Genomic DNA, 22626 nt, shown 5'->3' with positions numbered 1-22626 from the left:
AGATTATCAAAGGATACAGTGGGATATAGATCAGTTGCAGATATGGGTGGATGAAGTTTAATCTGGCCGAGTGTGAGGTGTTGCACTTTGGGACATCAAATGCAAAGGGACAACACACTGTTAATGGCAGGACGCTTAACAGCATTGATGTACAGAGGGATCGAGGGGTCCAACTCCATAGCTCCCTGAAAGTGACTGCACAGGTTGATAGGGTGGTAAAGAAGGCGTATGGCATGCTTGCCTTTATTAGTCAAGGCACTGAGTTCAAGAGTCAGGAAGTTATGCTGCAGCTTTATAAAACTCTGGTTAGACCACATCTGGGGTATTGCATTCAATTCTAGTCACCCCATTATAGGAAGGACATGGAAGCTATGGAGAGGGTGCAGAAGAGGTTTACCAAGATGCTGCCTGGATTAGAGGACATGTGCTATAAAGAGTTTGGACAAACTTGGGTTGTTTTCTCTGGAGCAGCAGATGCTGAGGGAGACCTGATAGAAGTGTATAAGATTATGAGAGACACAGACAGCCGGTATCTTTCTCCCAGGGATGAAATGTCTAATACTAGAGGGCATGCATTTAAGGTGAGAGGGAGCAAGTTCAAAGAAGTGGGTTGCCAGGGGTGGTAGTGGAGGCAAATTTGATAGAGACATTTAAGAGGCTCTTAGATGGGCACATGAATGTGCAGTGAATGGAGGGATATGGACATTGTGTAGGCAGAAAGGATTAGTTTAATTAGGCATTTCATTACTAGCTTATTTAGTTTGGCACATTCTGGGCTGAAGGGCCTACTCTAGTGCTGTACTGTTCTATGTTCTATCTCACTCCAAGGTAGGGCTGATGTCCCTGGAAGACCCCTCTACACTATCCTTTAATCTAAATTTAATCGCAGGTTGACTGATGAGAGAGGGGCAGACATGGTGGTGATAAAACAGATCGCATCACACAACACGGAAACACGCCCTTCAATCCAGCACATCCACACTGACCATCAAACATCCATCTACGCTAATCCTACACCTATCCCATTTCATTTCTCGCATTCCCAACAACTCCCTTAACGCCCCCACCCCCTCGATTCACCTGTCACCCAACTACACTAGAGGCAATTTTACGGTAGTACGTGGGAGGAAACCAACGCACAAACTTCAAACAGACAGCACCAGAGGTCAAAATTGAACCCAGGCCGCTGGAGCTGTGAGGCCGCAGCACCAACTGCTGTATGACTGCATCACCCCGCACACAGTTCTGCTGATTGCAGTCCACAAGACTCATGGGCGTCCAATTTAAGCTGCTGGATCCATCCCTTAGTCTGGGCCATTTATACGTAGCTCCCTATAAAGACGGGTACACTCACATGATGATGGTACAATGTCTTCACAAACACTATAAAGAGGTCATTCCTGCTAATGCTTATTGTGAGCAAATGTGTTATATTTCTTAATGTTTCCTTACATCCAAATGGGAAGAGTTTTATTTCCCCCCATTATGATTACATTCATCTGATTACATTCCATTGAAAATTATCAGAACCACAATACCTCAGGTTTTGTTCAGATGGAATCTGAGAGTGCATGACACTGCAATAAACTTTTCAAGGTAACTAATGTATATTTCACCAATCCAAATAAAAACACTGAACTTTTTGTGAGTGTTCGCACATGAATAGCAAATAGACTTTCAGAGCTTTAAACTGCACATTTAATGGTTTTATAATTCCTAAAAGGAGATTTACAAATTAATTTTCAAGAGGCTACGCACTTTTGAAACAACGACTGACTAAATGTTACTTACGTTCGTAGTCCTCCACTTTCCAGCACCAGCTCTTCCAAACGTGTGGACCTAGCAACCACTCGTAGGATTTGGTCACAAACATCTGTGGACTAAAGAATTAGAAAATGAAATCTGCCTAAAATTAAAAATAAAAGGTAAGAGTAAACTAAGCACAAACCATACCCAAATGATGCACAAAAGATTCCATTCCATTGTATAGAGAACCTGAATTGAAGATTTCTCCCTCCCCACCGCTACCTTAACAGTCCTTCCTTGAAGAAGGAATTCCATCACTTTTAGCAGGATTGTCAGCTAAAGTGTTGCAGTCTGGAATGTAATACGGTGAAACAGCCAATGGAAAAGTCAAATGCCCAAGCTATTGAACTCATGAGAAAAGGAATCAATGGGCAGAAAAACAAATGTGTAAAAGTGGACTAAGGTGAAATCTGAAATATAAAAAAAGCAGTACACATTTCCTTGAAAACATTGTCTCCCATATGCTCAAATATACTATGACAACACACAGCTCTACCTCAACACCACCTCTCTTGACTCCTCCACTGCATCTACATGTGCAGGCTGAAATTCCAAAATCCAGTACTGAATTCACAAAAACTTCCTCAAATTAGACTCAAGACCATTGCCCTCTCACACAGCTTGAACCTCTTCTTATTTAGCCAACTTCTTTCATCTCCCTATAACTGTCTGAATGTGAATCACGTGCTGATTCCATTATGATCACGTATTTTTACATCTCTGACATCAGCCAACTCCACCCATTTCAAGAAATGGAAATCAAAACAACCTGCAGAACTGAAACAAAAACAGCAAATGCTAGAAACACTCAAGAGATCAGGCAGCATCTGTGGAGCGCAAAAAAAGTTAACATTTCAAGTCCCAGACCTGTTCGACCTTAAGGTCTCAGACCTGAAACATTAACTGCTTCTCTCTCTATTGATGCTGCCTGACCTGTTGAGTGTTTCCAGCATTTAATTCCACCTGCTTCAGGCTATCTACTGCCAAGTCCCATTAGCTCACCAGATCACCTCTGTTAGCTTTATGTCTAAATGCTCCAAGACAGTCTCCCTCATTCCATCCTCCATAAACTTGAGGTCATCCAGACATTTGCTGCCTACGTTCTACTTTGCACCAACCCTAGGTCCTTCATCCCTGTGTGAGAAGGCAATGGTCTTGAGTCTAATTTGAGGAAGTTTTTGTGAATTCAGTTTTTTTTTTACTGAACTACACCTTGATTTTAAGATTACAGTAATACTTCAATAATCCCTTACCTGATCATTCGGAAACCCCAATGGTTCAAACACCATGATGTTTCCCGTGCTCCCTTTAAACTCACCAGAGCCTGGTACCTGCTCACCCTTTAAGCTCACCAGGGCCCCGTCTCCTGCCTTCTCTTTAAACTCATCAGGTTCATCGGAAAATTTATCATGATAAAATAAAGATGAATTTAAAGTGTGTTGGGGTATTAATAGAATAACATCCAATACTCTAGAAAATTTGCCAAACTGACACCAAAGTTCAGAGCTTGCTAGGTCACTCAAGTTTTATTAGATAATCATGTTTTTGTAGCCCTCCATGATCCTGCCCTTCTCCAGCCCCCAAAGTTATTTGTGCTTATCCCTCTCCACCCTACATTTTCCCCTTTACAAACATGACTTGAACCCACCTCTTTGCTCAAACTTAATATCTGTAAGTTACACAAGGTCAAATTTTGTGAGAGAAGGTTGCGAATCCCCTTGGAATGTGTTGTCATGCTGAAGATGCTCTCTAGATACAAGTTGTTTTGTCCTTCCTGTGACTAATGGCCAATCTTCACAAATCATGCTAAATCAGCAGGGAGTGATTAAAGAAGCAACAGATCTCTCACAGGCAGTTTAATTAATAAAGACACGTGAAATTTTACTCATGGGTAGCTCAATAATTTCAAAAACTTCAGTATAATAATCAGGATTCATTAAATTTATATCATCGAGAAGAAGTCAGACATGCGTGGCTCAGCACTCAATTCTTTTGATTGGTGCCCAAGGCTCGAAGATCAGGGCTCTCATTGTGCAAAAGTCAACTAATGAAATTCGATTTAGCAATCAAATTTTATAATTTACCTGCAGCAACACACACAAAATGCTGGAGGAACTTTTCCTGTTTGGTTTAGTACCTACTTAAGCAATGATTTAGCAGAATCTTTTTTTCCAGATTTTCACGAAATATTCCCAGATAGTTTGAGTCTCATTAGCTATTGAAAGTGGCACAAGGAAAAATGCTTTAAAACTGTTCCCTGCCACCTTATTCTCAGGTATGGATCCCACTTCTAATTTTCCTCTTATTTTTCCCTTTGTTCCTTTCTGTTCTTCTTCTCACTTTTTCTTCAAAATTAGATGGTGGGAGTAAGCAAAAGGATTTCCTCTATGCTCCACAGGATAAGCCACAGGTCACACTTCACAAGCCAGAAACCAGTGTATTGAAGAATATGTTTGCATTTATGTTTATGACATGCCAATGCAAGTCGACTCAATATCACACCCCTCTAATACTGAGACAGAGTTAACAGTCTGAGGAGCAATAAGCCACCTTTAATATACAATCAATTTTGAACAGCTGTGTTACTGATATCTGTAGGCATTTTAGATCAAACATAAAGTGGCATAAAAATATAACCCCCATTGCTTTTTGAGCAATCATATCAAAATTTCAGCACACCTGTTCATTTTACGAGTCAAGCTGAAATGTCACATTAAGTAATGGTACATGCTGTACAATTTGTGGAGAAAATAAATTAGTACGCTTAAACTAAAAGCCTCCAATCATGTTATTTGAGCTGCTTCCTCCTCCGCCCAAATATGACTCACCATTAGTATGAGAACTTATTAAAAGGGTACCAAACACCAAAGTCTAAGGTCATTGTGAACTCCAGTGTTAGGAATCAGGAACTCGCTCACCGCCTCCCTTCCCACCCCCCCCCCCCCCCCCCCCCCCCAACCACAAGGACTCAGTTCTAAGATAAGATTTGAATAGCAAGACCTCGCAAACAACGAGATAAATGACCTGATTCATGATGTTGTTTGAGGGAGATAATGAGAATTCTAATGATAATGCAGAATGTGTCATGCCTGCCTTGCAGACAGGTTTCTCTTTCACATTCCATCCAACACCCTGGCATTCTTGCCTCTGACTGCCAAAGGGTCAAATATATGGTCTCTGAATAATTACCTCAGAAAATAAAAGGAAACAAACCAGAATACTTACAATATGCTGCTGTCTTCCATTCAGCAGAAAACTTTAATATTTACTTACCAGTTTAAGATCCTTGGAAGAGAGTTTTGTGAACCACTGGTTGTACTCCAGGGCAGCAACAATTGGTATTAAGTCTCTAATAAAATATGAAGGAAGTTTGATTTATTTGACTTAGATTTGCCTGATGGATTTCTATAATAAACAAATAAAATTAATGTACAGATGAATCTTATTGATTCATATTTTTAAAGGTTTATCCAATCTGATACAATCACAAGCTACTGGTCAGGATGATGATAAATGCCTAAATTTTTCTTTGCATAACACAGTTTTACAAAGAGTCATGCAGCATTTTAATGTGTTAAGATTCAATATATATGCAAGGCATTCAAAATCATTAAAACTACAAGTCTGCGAGCAATTTATTTGCCCTCATCAGCCCTCATCAGATTCACTTCACTTGCCTAAGCATTCAATTTAGCAAGGTAAAACACAGTAACTTTAATAAGGATCATGCTATGGGTAAAACGGAAGGTTTAGTAAAAAAAACGATACACTGGCTGTAAGCTCCTTTTCAGGAACATATACCTCAAGATATAAAGTGTCACCCCTCCCCTCTGCCTTCCCCTTCCCTACTCCATCCCAAGAGCATAACAGAGCAAATGTCTGTAGGGCTGAGTTTTGCTTTTAAAAAGGTTTCACATCTCATGTTTTCCCCTGCTATTGAAATCTGCGCAGTTATGGTCCTAGAGGAGTCTGTGGATCATCCTTGTAGCAATTCTTTATGAGAAAGCCTCGAAGCAAGTGGCCGGTGGTTACTACAGTTTAACAGATGGACACAGCTAATATTCAAAGAAGCACAAACCACCTCAGAACACTGATTAACAGTGATTCATAGGATCCAGGACAGATTATTCCTTCTTCCTGGTCCAGAAATATTGACAGTGATTATTGGTATTGGTTTATTATTGTCACTTGTACCGAGGTACAGTGAAAAACTTGTCTTGCATACTGTTCGTACAGATCAATTCATTACACAGTGCATTGAGGTAGTACAGAGTAATAGCACTCAAATTTCTCCTCTGGCTGAGATCACTTATGATAGCACCCACCCTAGAATTGGACCTAAAGTCTTCTGAGGTGTATGGCTTGGTGCTATCTCAGATGATGCCATTACCCTTTGAAAAGGAAGCACCTTGTGTGTATTTTAACCGTATCTGAGGACTAATCACATTCAAGACTATTGGATTTTTGGTGTAAGCAGAATGATAATCAATTCAGTCTTTACAGAAAAAATTGGGAGTCAAACTTGAGGGATAATTTTAAATTCAGATGAGCAGACAACCGGGTTTGTGTAAAATAAATCAACCAAGGACATTGAAGAACACTTTATAAATTATGCAAAAAAACTGAGGTGTGCACAATATTAAAAGATACAGAGCAAGCACACATCTAACAAAAGTGATTGAAAATGAGGGACAATCAAATTAATCCAAAACCTACATTCTAAAGTCTAACTTGGTTCATCTGAATATCACTCCTATCAATAAAAACTAACTCAGGTTTAAGAATTAGAACCAAACTCATTGGTTATTGATGAGCTCTCAGTAAATAACAGTAGCTGAAGTTTAAATGTTTTGGGGCCTTTTTGCTTTGAAGTTAAAATTATATGAGGATTTATTGAATTAAGCGAATAAATTGTAGATAAGTGGAGCGTACTGTTGAGTAGAACATGTTAGCATTTATTGAATATTGAAGCACTTTGCTTCTAATAATCAGAGCTACCATTTCAATACAGAAAAAAAAGTAACATGGAAAACTTATGCAACCATGCAGGATGTTCAGATTTGAACTCTTTTGGTTATGAAGGAGTGTCTTTGAGAGCAACTGAAATGCATTTGTTTGTGTTTGCACAAAAATAAACTGGCAATTCAGTTACAGCAGCATTGATTTAATAGTCTTATAAAAGAGTTCAACTTGCATTTGGACATTAAACTATAAAGATAATTGATCAGGACAACGTCATCAAATACAAATGTTTGACTTACCTATGGTCAAGATGGCTGAAGTCTTGTAAATTCAGTTCCCTGGTGTCTTGAGTAAGGTAAATTGTATCCACGTCCTTTAAAAGTACAAAGGATATCAGCTGGAGGGTAATTAGATTTTTAATCCAGTCTGTAATTATGTGAAAATTACATTAAACTACTTCTAAAAAGTTTAAGTAAACTACTTCAAAGACTTAAACATCATAACTGAATACAAATGCTAGGGAAGACATTTCTAGTCTGTTAACTGCAAAACTGCAAACTATAAATTAATTTCCTAATTCAAAACCATATAGAAACATAGAAAACATGCTATCTTCATTTGCATGTTTCCTACTTCTTGCAAATGCTTTATGGCAGTCTCTGAAACATTCTTTTGAGTGTTCTTACCCATTGTACTTCTTCTCTGTATGGCAATCCAAGCCAGTCACAAACACATGCATACATCTGAGAGAATCCGCCTAAAGACAAAGAATCTCAAATGTGACATGAACATTATAGAAAGATTTAATTTGTGTAAATTGAATGCAAGATATAGGACAGATTAGTCCTATTAGATGCAATAAAGGCAGAATAACTAAGTAAAGAAAATCATGGCTTTATATGCACAGAGCAAAGTTGCTTACGTTGTGATGGTTTGCATGTTTGTGCATAATCCCACATCAAAATTCACATGATACCAATATAAACTGTAAACAAACTGTAGCAGCAAAAACAAGTGTGGCAAGAAGCTGTACTCATTATTCCGATGTTAACCTAAATATTCCCAAAAGTGCACTATTAGTCACAATCAAATGTATACATTCCAGAAATAATGATTTGAGATGGCGATATCTTTTGAAGTGCAGGAGTATCTATAACAGGGATCCCATAATTTGTGCCAATGTAAGCCAGCACTGCATTTCTTGAGGCATTGTTATTCTATTTCAGATGGCAAAGTCTTTGTCTCCAGAATTGGAATTTAATTTTACTCACCACAGGGCCCAGGTTCGGCAATGTTCTGGCTATCCCACAATGCCTGCACAGATGAGAGTCGATCTGGAGGTTCCATTGTCACCTTTTTCATTACCCTCCTGTTTTATATGTATGTAAAAAAAAAGATCTTATTCAGAAAATTCTTCACTTCTTAATCTATAAATTGAGGCTTGTTTGGGGGGAAAAAGACTATTACGCAAAAGTTAGAAATGCTAAGCAAAACAGAAAATGCAAGAAACACTCAGCAGCTCAGACAACATCTGTGGAAAGAGAAAGAGTTAATTTTTGAGGTCTTAGAACCTTCGGAATCTCTCCACAGATACTGCCTGACCGGTTGTGTGTTTCCAGTATCTTCTCTGTTTTTCCAACATCTGCAAAGTTTTGATTTTCAAGCTAAGCACAAAATTCATGCTTGGATTTTTGCCCCTCTGAAGACATTTTCCACAAAGTCTATCCCTTTGAAAGAAGAGTGCTCACCACGATTTTCAAATTCTTAGGCTGTGGGAGCAATATCAGAGACTGGAGTTCACCCTGCCTAACAGGGAATGCTGTTTAGTTACACACTCTACTTGTAATATCATCACTATGGTCCATATTTCTATACTCTTACAACTACAGCAACTACTTTGGAGTCAAGGTGAGAAAAATTGCATTTTTTTAATATTTTTCAACTAATAGCATTTGCAACAAAATACATTTAACAATCCACCAGACCAAATGCTGTTTGAAACTCTAGATGTTTTGATTAAAACAGATGGTGCTTGACATTTTGAGACTAGGACTTGACAGAGTATAAGACAGCCAAGCTGAATACTAAAAGTAAAGGACAATTTAAAAAAGAAAATAAGCCAAAGGGGCAGATTAGAAAAGGAAACTAGTGTCTTTTATATACATACAAATAATAAAAGGGTAGTCAAAGGGATAATAAGGCTAATTTAGGACCAAAACTTTCCTAAAAAAATCCATAAGGTAGATTGCCAGTTAACTCCCAGGTCAGTGAAACTGCTTTGGGTGCAGATGTGTACGTGCATCAAAGAGCATCCTGCCCATCTTAATTGGCATCTTCAACAACGTTGCCAGTTTCTTCTAATTAACTGGAGATGTGTTCACTCAATACATGGGTAGTCTCAGCTGGGACTGCATTTCAGTTTTTACATCCTGAAGCGTAACAAATAGGAGTTTGGAAAAACGTCATATGGAACAAATGGAAGAAAGAAGTGGTGATCAGATGAGAGGCAAGTGACAGTTGTCGTATTTCACTGAAAATGATCTCTTCCTCTTTCTCATTATCTACCTGATGCATGTTCATTTTCTCTGTCTGTTCCTCCCCAGCTCCTCCACTTTCACCCTGAAAGAGGATTGTCTCAGCACAAGTTTATGCTTGAGCAACCTTTACATCACTCGACTACCAACATATAACAAGTCCAACAGCATTTCTAGGAATGCAGAGGAGACAAGGCTGTGACAGCAACTTAGCACTTTGGCATCTGTTATAAGACGCTTCAAATGTCACAATAATAGAAGCTCTGGAGACATTGGATCGAATAAAAGGGAGAGAGGTATTTAAAAGTTAGTCCTTTGGTTTGAATGGGGCACATCGAATGAGAGAAACAAGGGTGGGAAAAAGTGATTATAGGAGCAATGCCAGAGGCCGGGAAGACTGCAAACATTACACTTTTTTTTAAACATAAAAAGAGTGATAACCTGACATCTGCAGGCCAGTCAGCCTAATGTCAATAGTTGGGAAACTTTTAGAGGCAATTATCTTAGGCACAATTAATTGCACCTTCAAAGCATTAGTAAATGCCAGCCAGTTAATTAGTTGAAGCCAAATCATGTTTGACTCATTGAGTTCTTTGATGGGGTGGGTGACGTTCAAGGGATATTCAAAAGACATTGATAAAGGACTCCACGTTAGTCAAACTGAAGCCCATGGGAACAAAGATGTAGCTGCCTTGTGATTACAAAATAAGCTGAGAGACACAAGGCAGAGAGTAATGGCAAGCAGCTGTTTTTCAAACTGGAGGAAAGTTTAAAATGTACTTAGATAGGAAAGGCATAGAGACATACAGGCCTAATGCAGGCAAACGGGATCAGCACAGATAGGCGTCATGGTCGGCATGGACGACGTAGGCTGAAAGGGCCCGCTTCTGTGCTGTACGTTTCCATGGTTCTTCGCTATCCTCTGGCGTTATTATTCAGACCACTCCTCTTTTTGATGCATATTAATGACCTGAATTTGGTCATACAGGGCACAATTTCAAAATATGGAAATACGAAAGTCAGGTATGTAGTAAACAGTGAGGTGGATTGTAAGTTACTTCAGGAGGTCATAGGCATGTGAAAGTGACTGGTAAGTGGCAGAAGAAATAAAATGCAGATAAGTTGCAAGGTGATGCATTTGAGCAAGAAAAATGAAAAGGTATAAACTAAACAGTGCAATTTTAATGGGGTGCAAGAACAGAATCCCCTGTACACACACTTTGGAAGAGCATACTAAACCAAGGAAATTTCACTAAGTGTTCATAACTTACTGCTTACGCCACAACAGAAAGATGTTGTGCAATTCTTGGCATGGCCCAATGACAGGATATCAAGAGGTTAGCAAGAGTACAGAGGAAATTTTCTAAAGTGGTGCTTCTGATGCAGAACTTCAGTTGCACAGAGATAAGCCGAGGTTGTTAATCTCAGAGTATGATTCAAGGGAAACAAATTCAAAGTCATTAAAGGGTTTTGATGGAGCAAATAAGGATAAAGCTTTTCCAGCGGCAGGAGAGTCAGTAATCAAAGGAAACAGATTTAAGTTATCTGGCAAAAGAACCAATGGAGGAACAGGAGAGTTCTTGTTTTACTTGGCATTATGATGATCTGGAGGCCACTCCCTAATGGGATATGGAATCAGATTTAATAATAATGTTCAAACAGGAAGGGCAGTGGAATAGCACAGTTGGAAGAACATAGAACACAGAACAGTACGGCACAGGACAGGTCTTTCAGTCTGTGATGTCTGTGCTGAACACAATGTCAAATTAAACTAAATCTCTTCTGCCTGCACGTGATCCATATCCCTCCATACCCTGCATATTCATGTGCCTATCTAAAAATCTCTTAAGCACCACTATCACACCTGCCTCCACCACCACCCCTGGCAGCCTCACAAGATCACAAGACAAAGGAGCAGAAGTAGGCCATTCGGCCCATCGAGTCTGCTTCACGAGCTAAACTAAAACTATTCCTATCTAGCCCCAATTTCTGGCCTTATCCCCATATTCCTTGATACCTTGACTAATTAGATACCTATCAATCTCCTCCTTAAATGCCCCCAATGACTGGGCCTTCACAGCTGTATGTGGCAAAGAATTCCATAATTTCACTACCCTCTGGCTAAAGAAATTTCTCCTCATTTCTGTTTTAAACCGGTACCCTCTAATTCTAAGATTGTGCCCTCTAGTCCTGGACTGACCCACCAAGGGAAACAGCTTACCCACATCTACCCTGTCCAGTCCTTTCAACATTCTAAATGTTTCTGTGAGGTCCCCTCTCATTCTTCTGTACTCCAGTGAGTTCAGTCCAAGAGCCGACAAACGCTCATCATAAGTATGCCCTTTCATTCCGGGAATCATCCTCGTAAATCTTTTCTGAACCCTCTCCAACATCAGTACGTTCTTCCCAAGATAAGGGGCACCACGACTCTGTGTTAAAAAAAATAAACTTGCCCTGCACATCTCCTTTAAACTCTCTCCCTGTCACCTTAAATGCATGTCCTCTAGTACTTAACACTTCTACCCTGGCTAAAAGATTTTGGCTATGTCTCTCATAATTTTATAAACTTCTATCAGGTTTCCCCTCCGCCTCCAATACTACAGAGAAAACAACCCACATTTGTCCAATTTATACCCTCTAATCCAGGCAGTATCTAGGCAAACCTCTTCTGTGCCCTTTCCAAAGCCTCCACATCCTTCCTGTAATGGGGCAATCAGAACTATACACAATATTGAAGTAGGGCTGCTGCTTCACAGCTCCAGCATTCCAGGTTCATTCCTGACCCGTGCGAAAGTTTGCACGGTCTCTCTGCGACTGCACGCATTCCCTCGAGTTCTCTAGTTTCCTCCCACATCCCAAAGATATGCAGGTTGGTAGGTGAAATGGCCACTGGAAATTATCCCTAGTATGTAGATGAATCTGGCACAGGGAGAAGAGTTAATATGAATGTGGGTAGAATAGGTTACAGAGAAAATTAGTGGAGAATGTGATTGCTCTGTGTGCCAGTATAGGCTGGATGGGCCGAAATAGCCTCCTTCTCGGTCATACGGAAATATGATATATAAATAGGAACTGGATCATGGAAAGATCTACAGTGCTATGGGGAAAGGGAAGGCAGATAGGACTAATTGGAAAGCTCTTCCCTAGTGCTAGCAGAGGCACAATGAATCGCTTCCTTCTGTGCTGAATAATTTCCTTTATTAACATAATCCACCACAAGTACCATGAGCTTCATTACTGGGAGGCATCATGAAATGGAAATGAACAAACTGTAGTAACAAGTTCAATAGGCTTAGGTAATTGAGGGGGAAAAAAAAGGAAACAGATTCTTAAAGCTTTTCATCAAACTGGTTTAAAATTTTACACCTGCTTAAATGCTACAGAGGTCAAGGCCTTGAGTACATACATTGGAGAGAGACCGGGGAGCATCTTCTTCAGGCACGATCCAAGGTAGCCCACCACTTCATTCACCTCTTCTGAAGTGGTTAACTTCAGGGCAAATGTGCATCGGTCAGTTTCTATTACCAGCTGAAAAATAGCAGAGTAATTCGCAGATGTTTCAACTCTTAGCGCTCAATCAAGTATAAATCAGAGAATTATTATAATTATTAAAGACTAACATCACCTCAAAGACTTTATGCTTTGAACTTATATCCACCATTCTGGAATTTGTTTTTCCCAATTACCCAAATTGGTGCATTGCTTTCTTTGGATGTACAGCAACACAAATCAATAGAAAGGTTTTATTGAAATAATTAAATGCCTAAATACCACAGTGACTTGATAGCTGTGACTATTTGGGGAGGGAAACAGCTGGGGTGCTCCATCTTTTTTATATAGTCACTGACTTGAAAAAATATGCCATGTCATCTTATTTCTCTGAGAGAACGCTGTTGTAATACAGAAGGGTATCTCTGCTATAATACACATCCTGGAATCCTTGAGGTTCAATACAATCCCCACCTCAGGCAGAGGTTGAATATCATTCAACAACACTGCTTTAAGTCCATCAGTGGGTTTCCACCAGAACCATGTACCCTAGCCAATTGGGAGGAAATTCTAGACAATGGCTGTAGGGTATTTAAAAAAAATTGTATGTTGCATGCAAAACAAAATCCATTCATGCCAGAGGCAAAAACACTCTGCTAAAGTATCATCAATCCAAATCAACTTTCCTTTTGCAGTTCCTCACGCTTACCCATGAAATGAAATAAAAATTAAGACCAGAATATGTTAAAGGAAGCTCTGAACAAATGAAAATCTCAAAACTGCCACTAATTCACATAAAATGCATGACCCCAAGGTTTAAAAAAAGTTCTGCTTCCAACTAATGCTCTGAGGGGGAAGCTTAAGAACTAATAAAATTCCTTTTTTTGGTGGTGGGGGGGGGGGTGGGGGGGTGGGGGGGGAGAAGAAATCCTAATCCTAATTTCTTTCTTTAAACTTCTGGTAATAACATTCAGATTTATGAATGTCCTAATGATAGGACTCGACCCAAAGCATTGACTGCCCACTTCCCTCTATAGATGCTGCCGGACCTGCTCGGTTTCTCCAGCAGTTTGCTTTTTGCTCCAGATTTCAGCAGGTTTAAGGTGAGAGGCAAACAATTTAAAAGGGACCTCAGGGGCAACATTTTCAGGTGGGGGTGGTGCGTATATGGAACAAGCTGCCAGAGAAAATGTTTGAGGCAGGTACAATAACAACATTCAAAAGACATTTGCAATTGTACATGGATAGGACGGGTTTAGAGGGATGTGAGGCAAACGCAAGCAAATGGGACTAGCTTGGTGGACACCATGGTTGGCATGGATGAGTTGGGCCAAAGGGCTTGTTTCCATCCTATATGACACATTTTACAGAAGCAGCAGATAGGAGATCCCTGGGTTAATATGTAGCTTTGGCACAGCACACTCAAGCATCTGGCCCAGATGGTGTCCCTGGCCGTGTCCTCAGATCCTGTGCAGATCAGCTGAGGGGGGGGGGGGTGGTATTTGCAGACATTTTTAACCTCTCCCTGCTTCAATCTGAGTTTCCCACCAGGTTTAAGAAGACCACTATCATCCCAATACTGAAGAAAAGCAAGGTAACGTGCCTTAATGAATACCGCCCGGTGGCTCTGGCATCCAGCATCATGAAGTGCATAATGGTACACATTAACTCCAGCCTCCCAGAAAACCTCAACCCACTGCAGTTTGCCTACCGTCTAAACAGGTCTATGGTGGATGCCATCTCCCTGGCCCTACACTCATCTCTGGAGCATCTAGACAGTAAAGACACCTATGTTCGACTATTGTTTATTGACTACAGCTCTGCCTTCAATACAATAATCCCAAGCAAATTTGTCACCAGACTCCGAGACCTAGGACTCAACACCTCCCTCTGTAACTGGATCCTTGACTTTACAACAAACAGACCGCAATCAGTGAGGATAGGCAGCAACACCTCCGCCGCGATTATTCTCAACACTAGTGCCCCACAAGACTGTGTCCTCAGTCCCCTACTCAACTCTCTATATACTCATAGCTTCGTGGCCAGATTCTGCTCCAACTCCATCTACAAGTTTGCAGATGATAGCACCGTAGTCGGCCGTATCTCAAATAACAATGAGTCGGAGTACAGGAAGGAGATAGAGAGCTTAGTGGCATGGTGTCATGATAACAACCTTTCCCTCAATGTCAGCAAAACAAAAACGCACCTGTCTACATCAATGGTGCTGAGGTTGAGAGCTTCAAGTTCCTAGGAGTGAATATTTAGCCTGTCCTAGTCCAACCACATAGATGCCACAGCCAAGAAAGCTCACCAGCACCTCTACTTCCTCAGGAGGCTAAAGAAATTTGGCATGTCCCCCTTGACACTCACCAACTTTTACCAATGCACCATAGAGAGCATCCTATCCGGATGCATCACACCTTGGTAAGAAAATTGCTCTGCCTGGGACCGCAAGAAACTGCAGAGTTGTGGACACAGCCCAGCACATCACGGTAACCAGCCTCCCCTCCATGGACTCTGTCTAGACTTCTCGCTGCCTTGGTAAAGCAGCCAGCATAATCAAAGACCCCACCTACCCCAGACATTCTCTCTTCTCCCCTCTCCCACTGGGCAGGAGATACAAAAGCCTGAAAGCACGTACCACCAGGCTCAAGGACAGCTTCTATCCTGCTGTTATAAGACTATGGAACAGTTCCCTAGTATGACAAGATGGACTCTTGACCTCTCAATCTACCTTGTTATAACCTTGCACTGCACTTTCTCTGTAGCTGTGACACTTGACTTTGCATTCTGTATTGTTTTACCTTGTACTACCTCAATGCACTGTGTAATGAATTGATCTGTATGAACGGTATGCAAGACAAGATTTTCACTGTACTGTACCTCGGTACAAGTGACAGTAATAAACCAATTCCAATTATTTTCTCCAAAAAAAAATTCACAGTTTCTCAACTTCACTTTCATAGTTACACAAGACTCCTTAGACAGGCAAAGACTTTACCAATGTTTGGCTGTGCTTGCCTCCATTCTCACCACTTTTGTTTTTAAAATGGTAAATAAATAACTAACTTCATCAATGATCAACTGGAACAGGCCCCAAAGCTTTAAGTTGAAAGCATCTACATTAATGGGTTCACTACAGACAGGTAGCATGGCAACCCAAAGGCACTGAGACAAAGGTGCTTATGTTGAAAAGGTATAAAGCACAGACAAGTTTCCTGCAAGATCTGATTTGCAGAATATATGCCTTGAGGGCATGTATTTCAACAAAGGAATATTTTATTCTCATCAAGGCTGCCACGGCATTGATTTCATCTAGAAGCAAGCTGTGGAAAAACTTTAAAACCCTAAAAATGTTAAGCAATCATTCAGCCTGCTGTTCATTACAGACATTTTTTTTCTGGATATTTGCAAGTTCTCTTTTAAACAAGAGGAACTTCATTAAATACCCTTGTAAACACACCTTTTATATGAATCTTTGCACACCAGTTACTTGTTAGGATGATTTTACAATTCTTTGACGACACCACAAATAGTGGAGGGATGGAATGGTGTCAGTAAAAGGACAAGAGCTACAGATCACATACTAAAGTAGAGAAAGCATCCATTACTTCAATTTCACTGGGTAGGGAAACCCCTCAAACATTGAAATGGTGCATTACCCCAGGGGGCCACATGACTGGCAAAGGTGCTCTGGTTTTAATAAGAAGGGTTTACTGAATGTATTAACCAAATGACACTAGGAATGTAAAAAAGTTTTTTGCACTGTGTTTATTCTTTTGCAGATATTTTTTATTGTGAATGAAGTTTATTTTTTTTAAATATTTAAAAAAATTTATTGAGGGCCTTGATAGTAAAATACATTCTGAGCCAAAACAGACAGAGAAAATGATAGGTTGCAGAGGTGGGAAATTGAATAAACATAAAACATTAACATCTCTGAATTCAACTTTTTCTTAGTTTTCAGAGATGTTAAAAAGTGCAACAGGTAAGAGAATCTTGCTCATTTTAGATGGGGTCTTGCAATAAATAATTTTGAAAAAAAAATGTAAAGGTGGTGGAAAGGGATGGAAAAATGGGTTATAAAAAGCTATGAGCTCTGTCACCAATGAGCTGGCAACAGATGGGTGACATGGGAGGATGAAGCTACTGTTGTGAAAATGACTTTTTGACAAGGTAGCACACAGACAGTTGGAGATGATTACAAGTGTAGAATTTACAGACAGTAGAAAATTGGATCAAAAACAATAGAAATAAAAGTACAAGAGTTAAAGGTACAGTCTCAGAATTGTTCAAAGCAGAAAGTCACACTGCACTTGATACTGTAGTGTTCAATCAATGATGAAATTCACCGCTGCATTCAATGCGCCAGGACAGCTGTTGGTTGACTGTAGAAACGGGTATTTGTAGATGAAGGCCTTAGACCTGGCATAAAACTCATGGTCTGCTGGACAGCAGTGATCCCTGCCCTCCTATGTGCTTCTGGGACCTGGACTACCTAAAGACATTGGATAGATATCATCATCATCTCCACAACAAGCTTAAAATTCACTGGCAGGACAAGCAAACCAATGTCAGCGGCCCATCCTGTGGCGATATACCTAGTATTGATACAATCGATAAACCTAGTGTAGTTACAATCAATTGGCTATGCTTGGTAGGCTACATCATTCACAAGTCCAACAGGAGACGTGTTATTCTGGACTCGATCAGAGAATGAGACCACCAGACAGAGAGAGGAGAGGATTCAAGGAAGCTCAGAATTTATTTTAAGAAATGCAAGATCCCCACCGACTCCTGGGAACCTCTGGCCCATAACCAGAGAAAGTGGAGGAGGAGCATTTGGGATGGTATAGGGAACCTTGAGTCATTGCACTGGGAGTACACAGAAACCCTGCATAAGTGAAGGAAGGAGCAGACTACCTCAGAAACTACTCACCCACCTGCACTTTTGGCCACTATCTGCCCCACCTGTAGAAGAGTCTGCGATGCCCACATTGTCTGCGATGCCCACATTGTCTGCGATGCCCACATTGTCTGCGATGCCCACATTGTCTGCATTAGCATCTCAGAATCTACAAAACCAGAGTGGAACTAAGGCATCCTCAATTCCTCAAGCTGCCTAAGAATCAGTTAATCAGTAAAACACAGAGAGAGCAAGAGCATCTGAGAGCTTCGTAGAACTGGATGAGAAGAAATTCTTCCAAATAAATATTGGGAAACTATTTACATCTGTCCCTGGCACAATCTCCATTCCCTAGCCACTGACTTCACCTACCTCCCTGGAAACTATCTGATTTGAAACAATCAGTTAGCAACCTCTTGTTGAGCATCAAGTCATCACGACCACCTTTTCCTTCACAGCAATGCCTCAGTTCATCTGCTGTTGAAAATTGTTTGTATTTATATAGCAACTGTTACGTTCCTTTCAGGGCATCCCAAAGCACTTTGCAACAACTGAAGTACTTCTGAAGTGCAGTCATAGTATAATGTATGAAGCATGTCAGGATGAAACAGTTTGTAAATTTTACTGACAATCTGTACCCGGAATCTTGAAATTAGAAAAGAGAAATTTGACAATGCAACAGAAATAAGTAGTTCACAAAAATCATGTCTTATACAATGAGATAAAATTCACATTTCAAAGCATATGCGCTTCCATTGCGATAATTAAAAGGAATGACTGTGTTTAGTAATTAAAAGTGTGATGATTCACTTTAGATGCAAGGTATTTCTGTTGTGCTACAAAGTGGCAGAACTAGGGTCAGAGGAGGCGAGGTATAGAAAATAAATGATTTTTTGCTTGTTTTGTACAGATGGAGCCTCTAATAAGATTATGAAGAGTAAAGGAAGTGTCCCACCATCTTACCATTAACAACTCATTGCACAGGCTGAGTAGTTTTCCGTGCTGATAGCCTAGTGAGTTTCTTGAATACGTTATCCCTTCTGATTGGGACTTTTACCTCCCTGTTATTGGAAGTTAGCCTATCTGCTACCTTCGGGATATTTGCAGTGTCCTCCATAGTGAAGACCGATGCAAACAGTTGATTTTACATACCTGCCATTTCTTTGTTTCCTGTTATTAATCCACCAGCTTTGTTTGCCGGAAGTCCCACACCTACCTTAGCCGTTTTCTTCCTATATCGATAGCAACTCTTACTGTTTGTTTTGCTATTACTTGCAAGTTCTCTCTCAAGATCAGTTTTCACCCTTCTTCTGAGCTTTTTAGTCTTTCACTGCTGGTTCTAAAAATTTTCCATCCTCTGGGATACCATCACCCCCTGCCACTTTGCATGCCCCAATCTTCAATGTAACATTATCCTTGACCTCCTCTGTTAACAACAGATCATACCACTTTCTCATAGAGACGCTCTTTTGAATTGGGATGAATTCCTGATGAGCATTCTGGACTACATAGTGGGCCAAAAGGCCTGTACTGTCCTGTAGTGTTCTATGTTTCTATGTAACGGTATGAATATCTGCCACTGTTCCTCTATGAACCTGTCTCTTAGCTTATTTTCCCAGTCTACCTTTAGACTACTCCACCTTGATACAATTATAAAGTGGTTATGGTTCTGTGGTGTTAATCCTCAAACTGCATTAGGAATGCTATCGTATTGTGATCACTATCACCTAGGAGACCTTGATCCAGTTCTGATGAAGAGTCACAGACTCAAAAGTGGCGACTGTTTTCTTTCCACAGATGCCGCCTCATTTTCTGAGTTTGTCCAGTCTATATTTTCCCCAGATTTCCAGCACCTGCAGTTTTTATTTTGATTTTCATTCTTTTTCATTTGTTCCTAGCTTATGAGTGACTTAATTTAGGCATTATTTATTGCCAAGCACTACTTGTCTTGCAGGTATTGAGTCAACCATATAACCTAGGACCGTATCTACATGACCAGAATAGAATGGAAATACACCTTCCTTGTACAACTCTGAAACAACTGTGATTTATAATGTATCAGCAGCTTTAATTAAAGCAGGAGCAACTTTTTTCCCCAACATGGCTGTCCCAAAATTACAGGGTTTCCTCAGTAATGGGTTGTAGAGTCTGTACGATACTTTTGTGTGTTTTATACTATAAAACTTTTAAAATCTGATAAACCATCTGTGGTAAAAGTCACAGCATATGCCACAGTCATTGTCAAGGCTAACTCTACATTGAAACTATGCTTTAACCATGACCATGTTCACTTGTATATTCATTCTGAAATACAATTAAATGCTTCCATACCTAATTATCTCAAAACAATTGTTATGTATTTTTATATACAAATTAAATATTTTCTATAAATAAGTGTATAGACTTGATCTTTTACATGAAAAGTATCCATTAGTATCAATCTACAAAAAAAATATAGTGCAATCTTCTTTAGGTTTAATTTACTTGCTTTGTTGCCTTTGAGACAATTGACTTCTTCACAGAGGAAGAATGAAAAGGAGACAAAGCCATTGAAACACAATGAAAACCTGCAACAGAAAGAGACAAAGAGTAACAGAGAGAAGTGGGGATGGGTGGGAGGTGAGAGATTGAAATACTGACAGATTAGACGACAATGACAAACATACAGCAGGACTGTGAATGATCCGGTTGCAAGATTTACTTAAAAGAGCAATTGCACAGAAGTACCATCACTGAAGAACTTCCCTCATTTTGATGCAGGAAATATTGCTAAAGCATTGATATTATGCAGCTACCATTGGGCAGGCGGTACGGAAGCCTGAAGTCCCACACCACTAGGTTCAAGAACAGCTACTTCCCTTCAACCATTTGGTTCTTGAACCAACTAGCAGAACCCTAACCATTACCTCAGTATAGCAACACCATGACCACTTTGGGCACTTTGCACTACAATGAACTTCGGTTTTTTTTTGGTTCTAGTTGTGTTCTTTCTTATAAATTTGTGTATAATTTATGTTTTTCTGGTGAATGCTGCTTATCCTATGCTGTGTGTCTGTGATGCTGCTGCAAGTAAGTTTTGCTGTGCATACACGTACTTGTGCATATGACAATAAATTTGACTTTAACTCTGAAGGTTCAAAATGCTAATTTAACCATTCAACTTTCCAACAGCTCAGAAAGCACTAGGCAGCTGAATGGCACAGAACACATGCATTTTAAAACACATGGCTAGAAAGGAAAATCCAGAAACTAGATACTGGAAATCTGAAACAGTAACAAAATGCTGGAAACACTCAGCAGGACGGGCAGTATCTGTGGAAGTAGAAACATCCAACGTTTTGGGTCCGGGACCCTTCGTCAGGACTGGGAATGAGAGCAAGACAAGTTAGTTTTAAGTAGAAGAGAAGGTGGGGTATGACTGTGTAGAACAAAGGGAATACTGCTGATAAGATTTAATGTGGGCAGTTCACCATGCCACTCCCACTCTAACTTATCTCTTTACGGCCTTCTGCACTGTTACAATGAAGCCCACGGGAAGCTTACGGAATACCTCACGTTCCATCTGGGCACACTGCAGCCTCGGGACTCAATATCAACTTCTTCAACTTTAGGTAATTTAACTTTTCATTGTCTGTATCAGAATTGCCTACCTGTTGGTTCAGTTTTTCTTACTTCTTTTTGTATAGTCTCACCTGCTGGACATGTTCCACAGCCCTACCATTTACAATCCTTTCACAAATAAAGAAGCTTTAATGTGGTGATAAGTGCCCTCATTATGCCATTTGGTCTCACCCAATCAGAGATACTCCCTTTGTTCTACCCATCTCTCCTCTACCTTCTTTCCTAGTCAAAACTAGCTGGTATTTCTCTCCTTCTCAGTTCTGTTTCACCTTCACAACCTACTGAACAAAAACATTTTGTTTTTTTATGACACCTGACTCCTGCCCAGATTATCAGCAGGGACCAAATCTGAAGTATATTTTTTTTTGAAACTTTTACTAAGCAGAGCATATGCCTAGTGCAAAAATAGGTGTTACAGCAGGCGAATGACAGTTTCCCTCATTATTCAGTACAAGAACAGCTGCGAATGGAAACATACTGCTCATTAAAATGGAAGTGCTGGGTGAGAACTAACAGGGAAAGCTCCACTCTGAATGAACTATTGTGTGCCAACTATAATTCATTCTGTATTTTGTGGTTTTAGCACTTGCATCATAATGAAAGTGTACTTTTCAAACTGTGAACAATGCACCAAGAGACTTATCCCAAAAACTGTGGTCACAGCCTTCTCAATGGCCATGCTGGTCTCCCTAACCCCACCATGCAGTTCAAAAAAGCTCACCAGGCCAAGAAAGCTCACCAGCACCTCTACTTCCTCAGGAGGCTAAAGAAATTCGGTTTTTCCCCTTTGACTCTCACCAACTTTTACCGATGCACTATAGAAAGCATCCTATCTGGATGTATCATGGCTTGGTACGGCAACTGCTCTGCCCAAGACAGCAAGAATCTGCAGAGAGTTGTGGATATGGCCCAGCGCATCACGGACACCAGCCTCCCCTCCTTGGACTCTGTCTTTACCTCTCGTTGTCTTGGTGAAGCAGCCAGCATAATCAAAGACCCCACCCACCCAGGACATTCTCGCTTCTCTCCTCTTCCATCGGGTAGAAGATACAGGAGCCTGAGGGCACGTACCACCAGACTCAAGGACAGCTTCTACACCACTGTGATAAGACTATTGAAAGGTTCCCTTACACAATGAATGGACTATGACCTCACGATCTACCTTGTTGTGACTTTGCACCTTATTGCACTGCACTTTCTCTGTAGCTGTGACACTTTACTCTGTACTGTACTGTTATTGTTTTTACCTGTACTACATCAATGGACTCTGTACTAACTCAATGTAACTGCACTGTGTAATGAATTGAC

The 22626-nt window shown here is 40.3% G+C and overlaps 1 protein-coding gene across 4 annotated transcripts in view; it reads right to left on the bottom strand.

Annotated features, from left to right (window-relative positions):
- Window positions 1–22626, bottom strand: part of LOC127570627 (F-actin-uncapping protein LRRC16A-like) — a 261851-nt gene that overhangs the window by 154281 nt on the left and 84944 nt on the right. For all 4 annotated transcript variants that reach the window (XM_052016361.1, XM_052016362.1, XM_052016358.1 and 1 more), the window contains exons 5-10: window positions 12709–12830; window positions 8040–8137; window positions 7455–7525; window positions 7068–7141; window positions 5080–5155; window positions 1792–1880 (exon numbers count right to left, since the gene is read on the bottom strand). In XM_052016361.1, the coding sequence (XP_051872321.1) occupies window positions 1792–1880; window positions 5080–5155; window positions 7068–7141; window positions 7455–7525; window positions 8040–8137; window positions 12709–12830 (530 nt within the window). The remainder of the gene's footprint in view (window positions 1–1791; window positions 1881–5079; window positions 5156–7067; window positions 7142–7454; window positions 7526–8039; window positions 8138–12708; window positions 12831–22626) is intronic.

Source organism: Pristis pectinata, chromosome 5, assembly GCF_009764475.1.
Source record: "Pristis pectinata isolate sPriPec2 chromosome 5, sPriPec2.1.pri, whole genome shotgun sequence".
Lineage (NCBI taxonomy): Eukaryota > Metazoa > Chordata > Chondrichthyes > Rhinopristiformes > Pristidae > Pristis > Pristis pectinata.
This window is presented reverse-complemented; position numbering and strand designations above follow the sequence as displayed.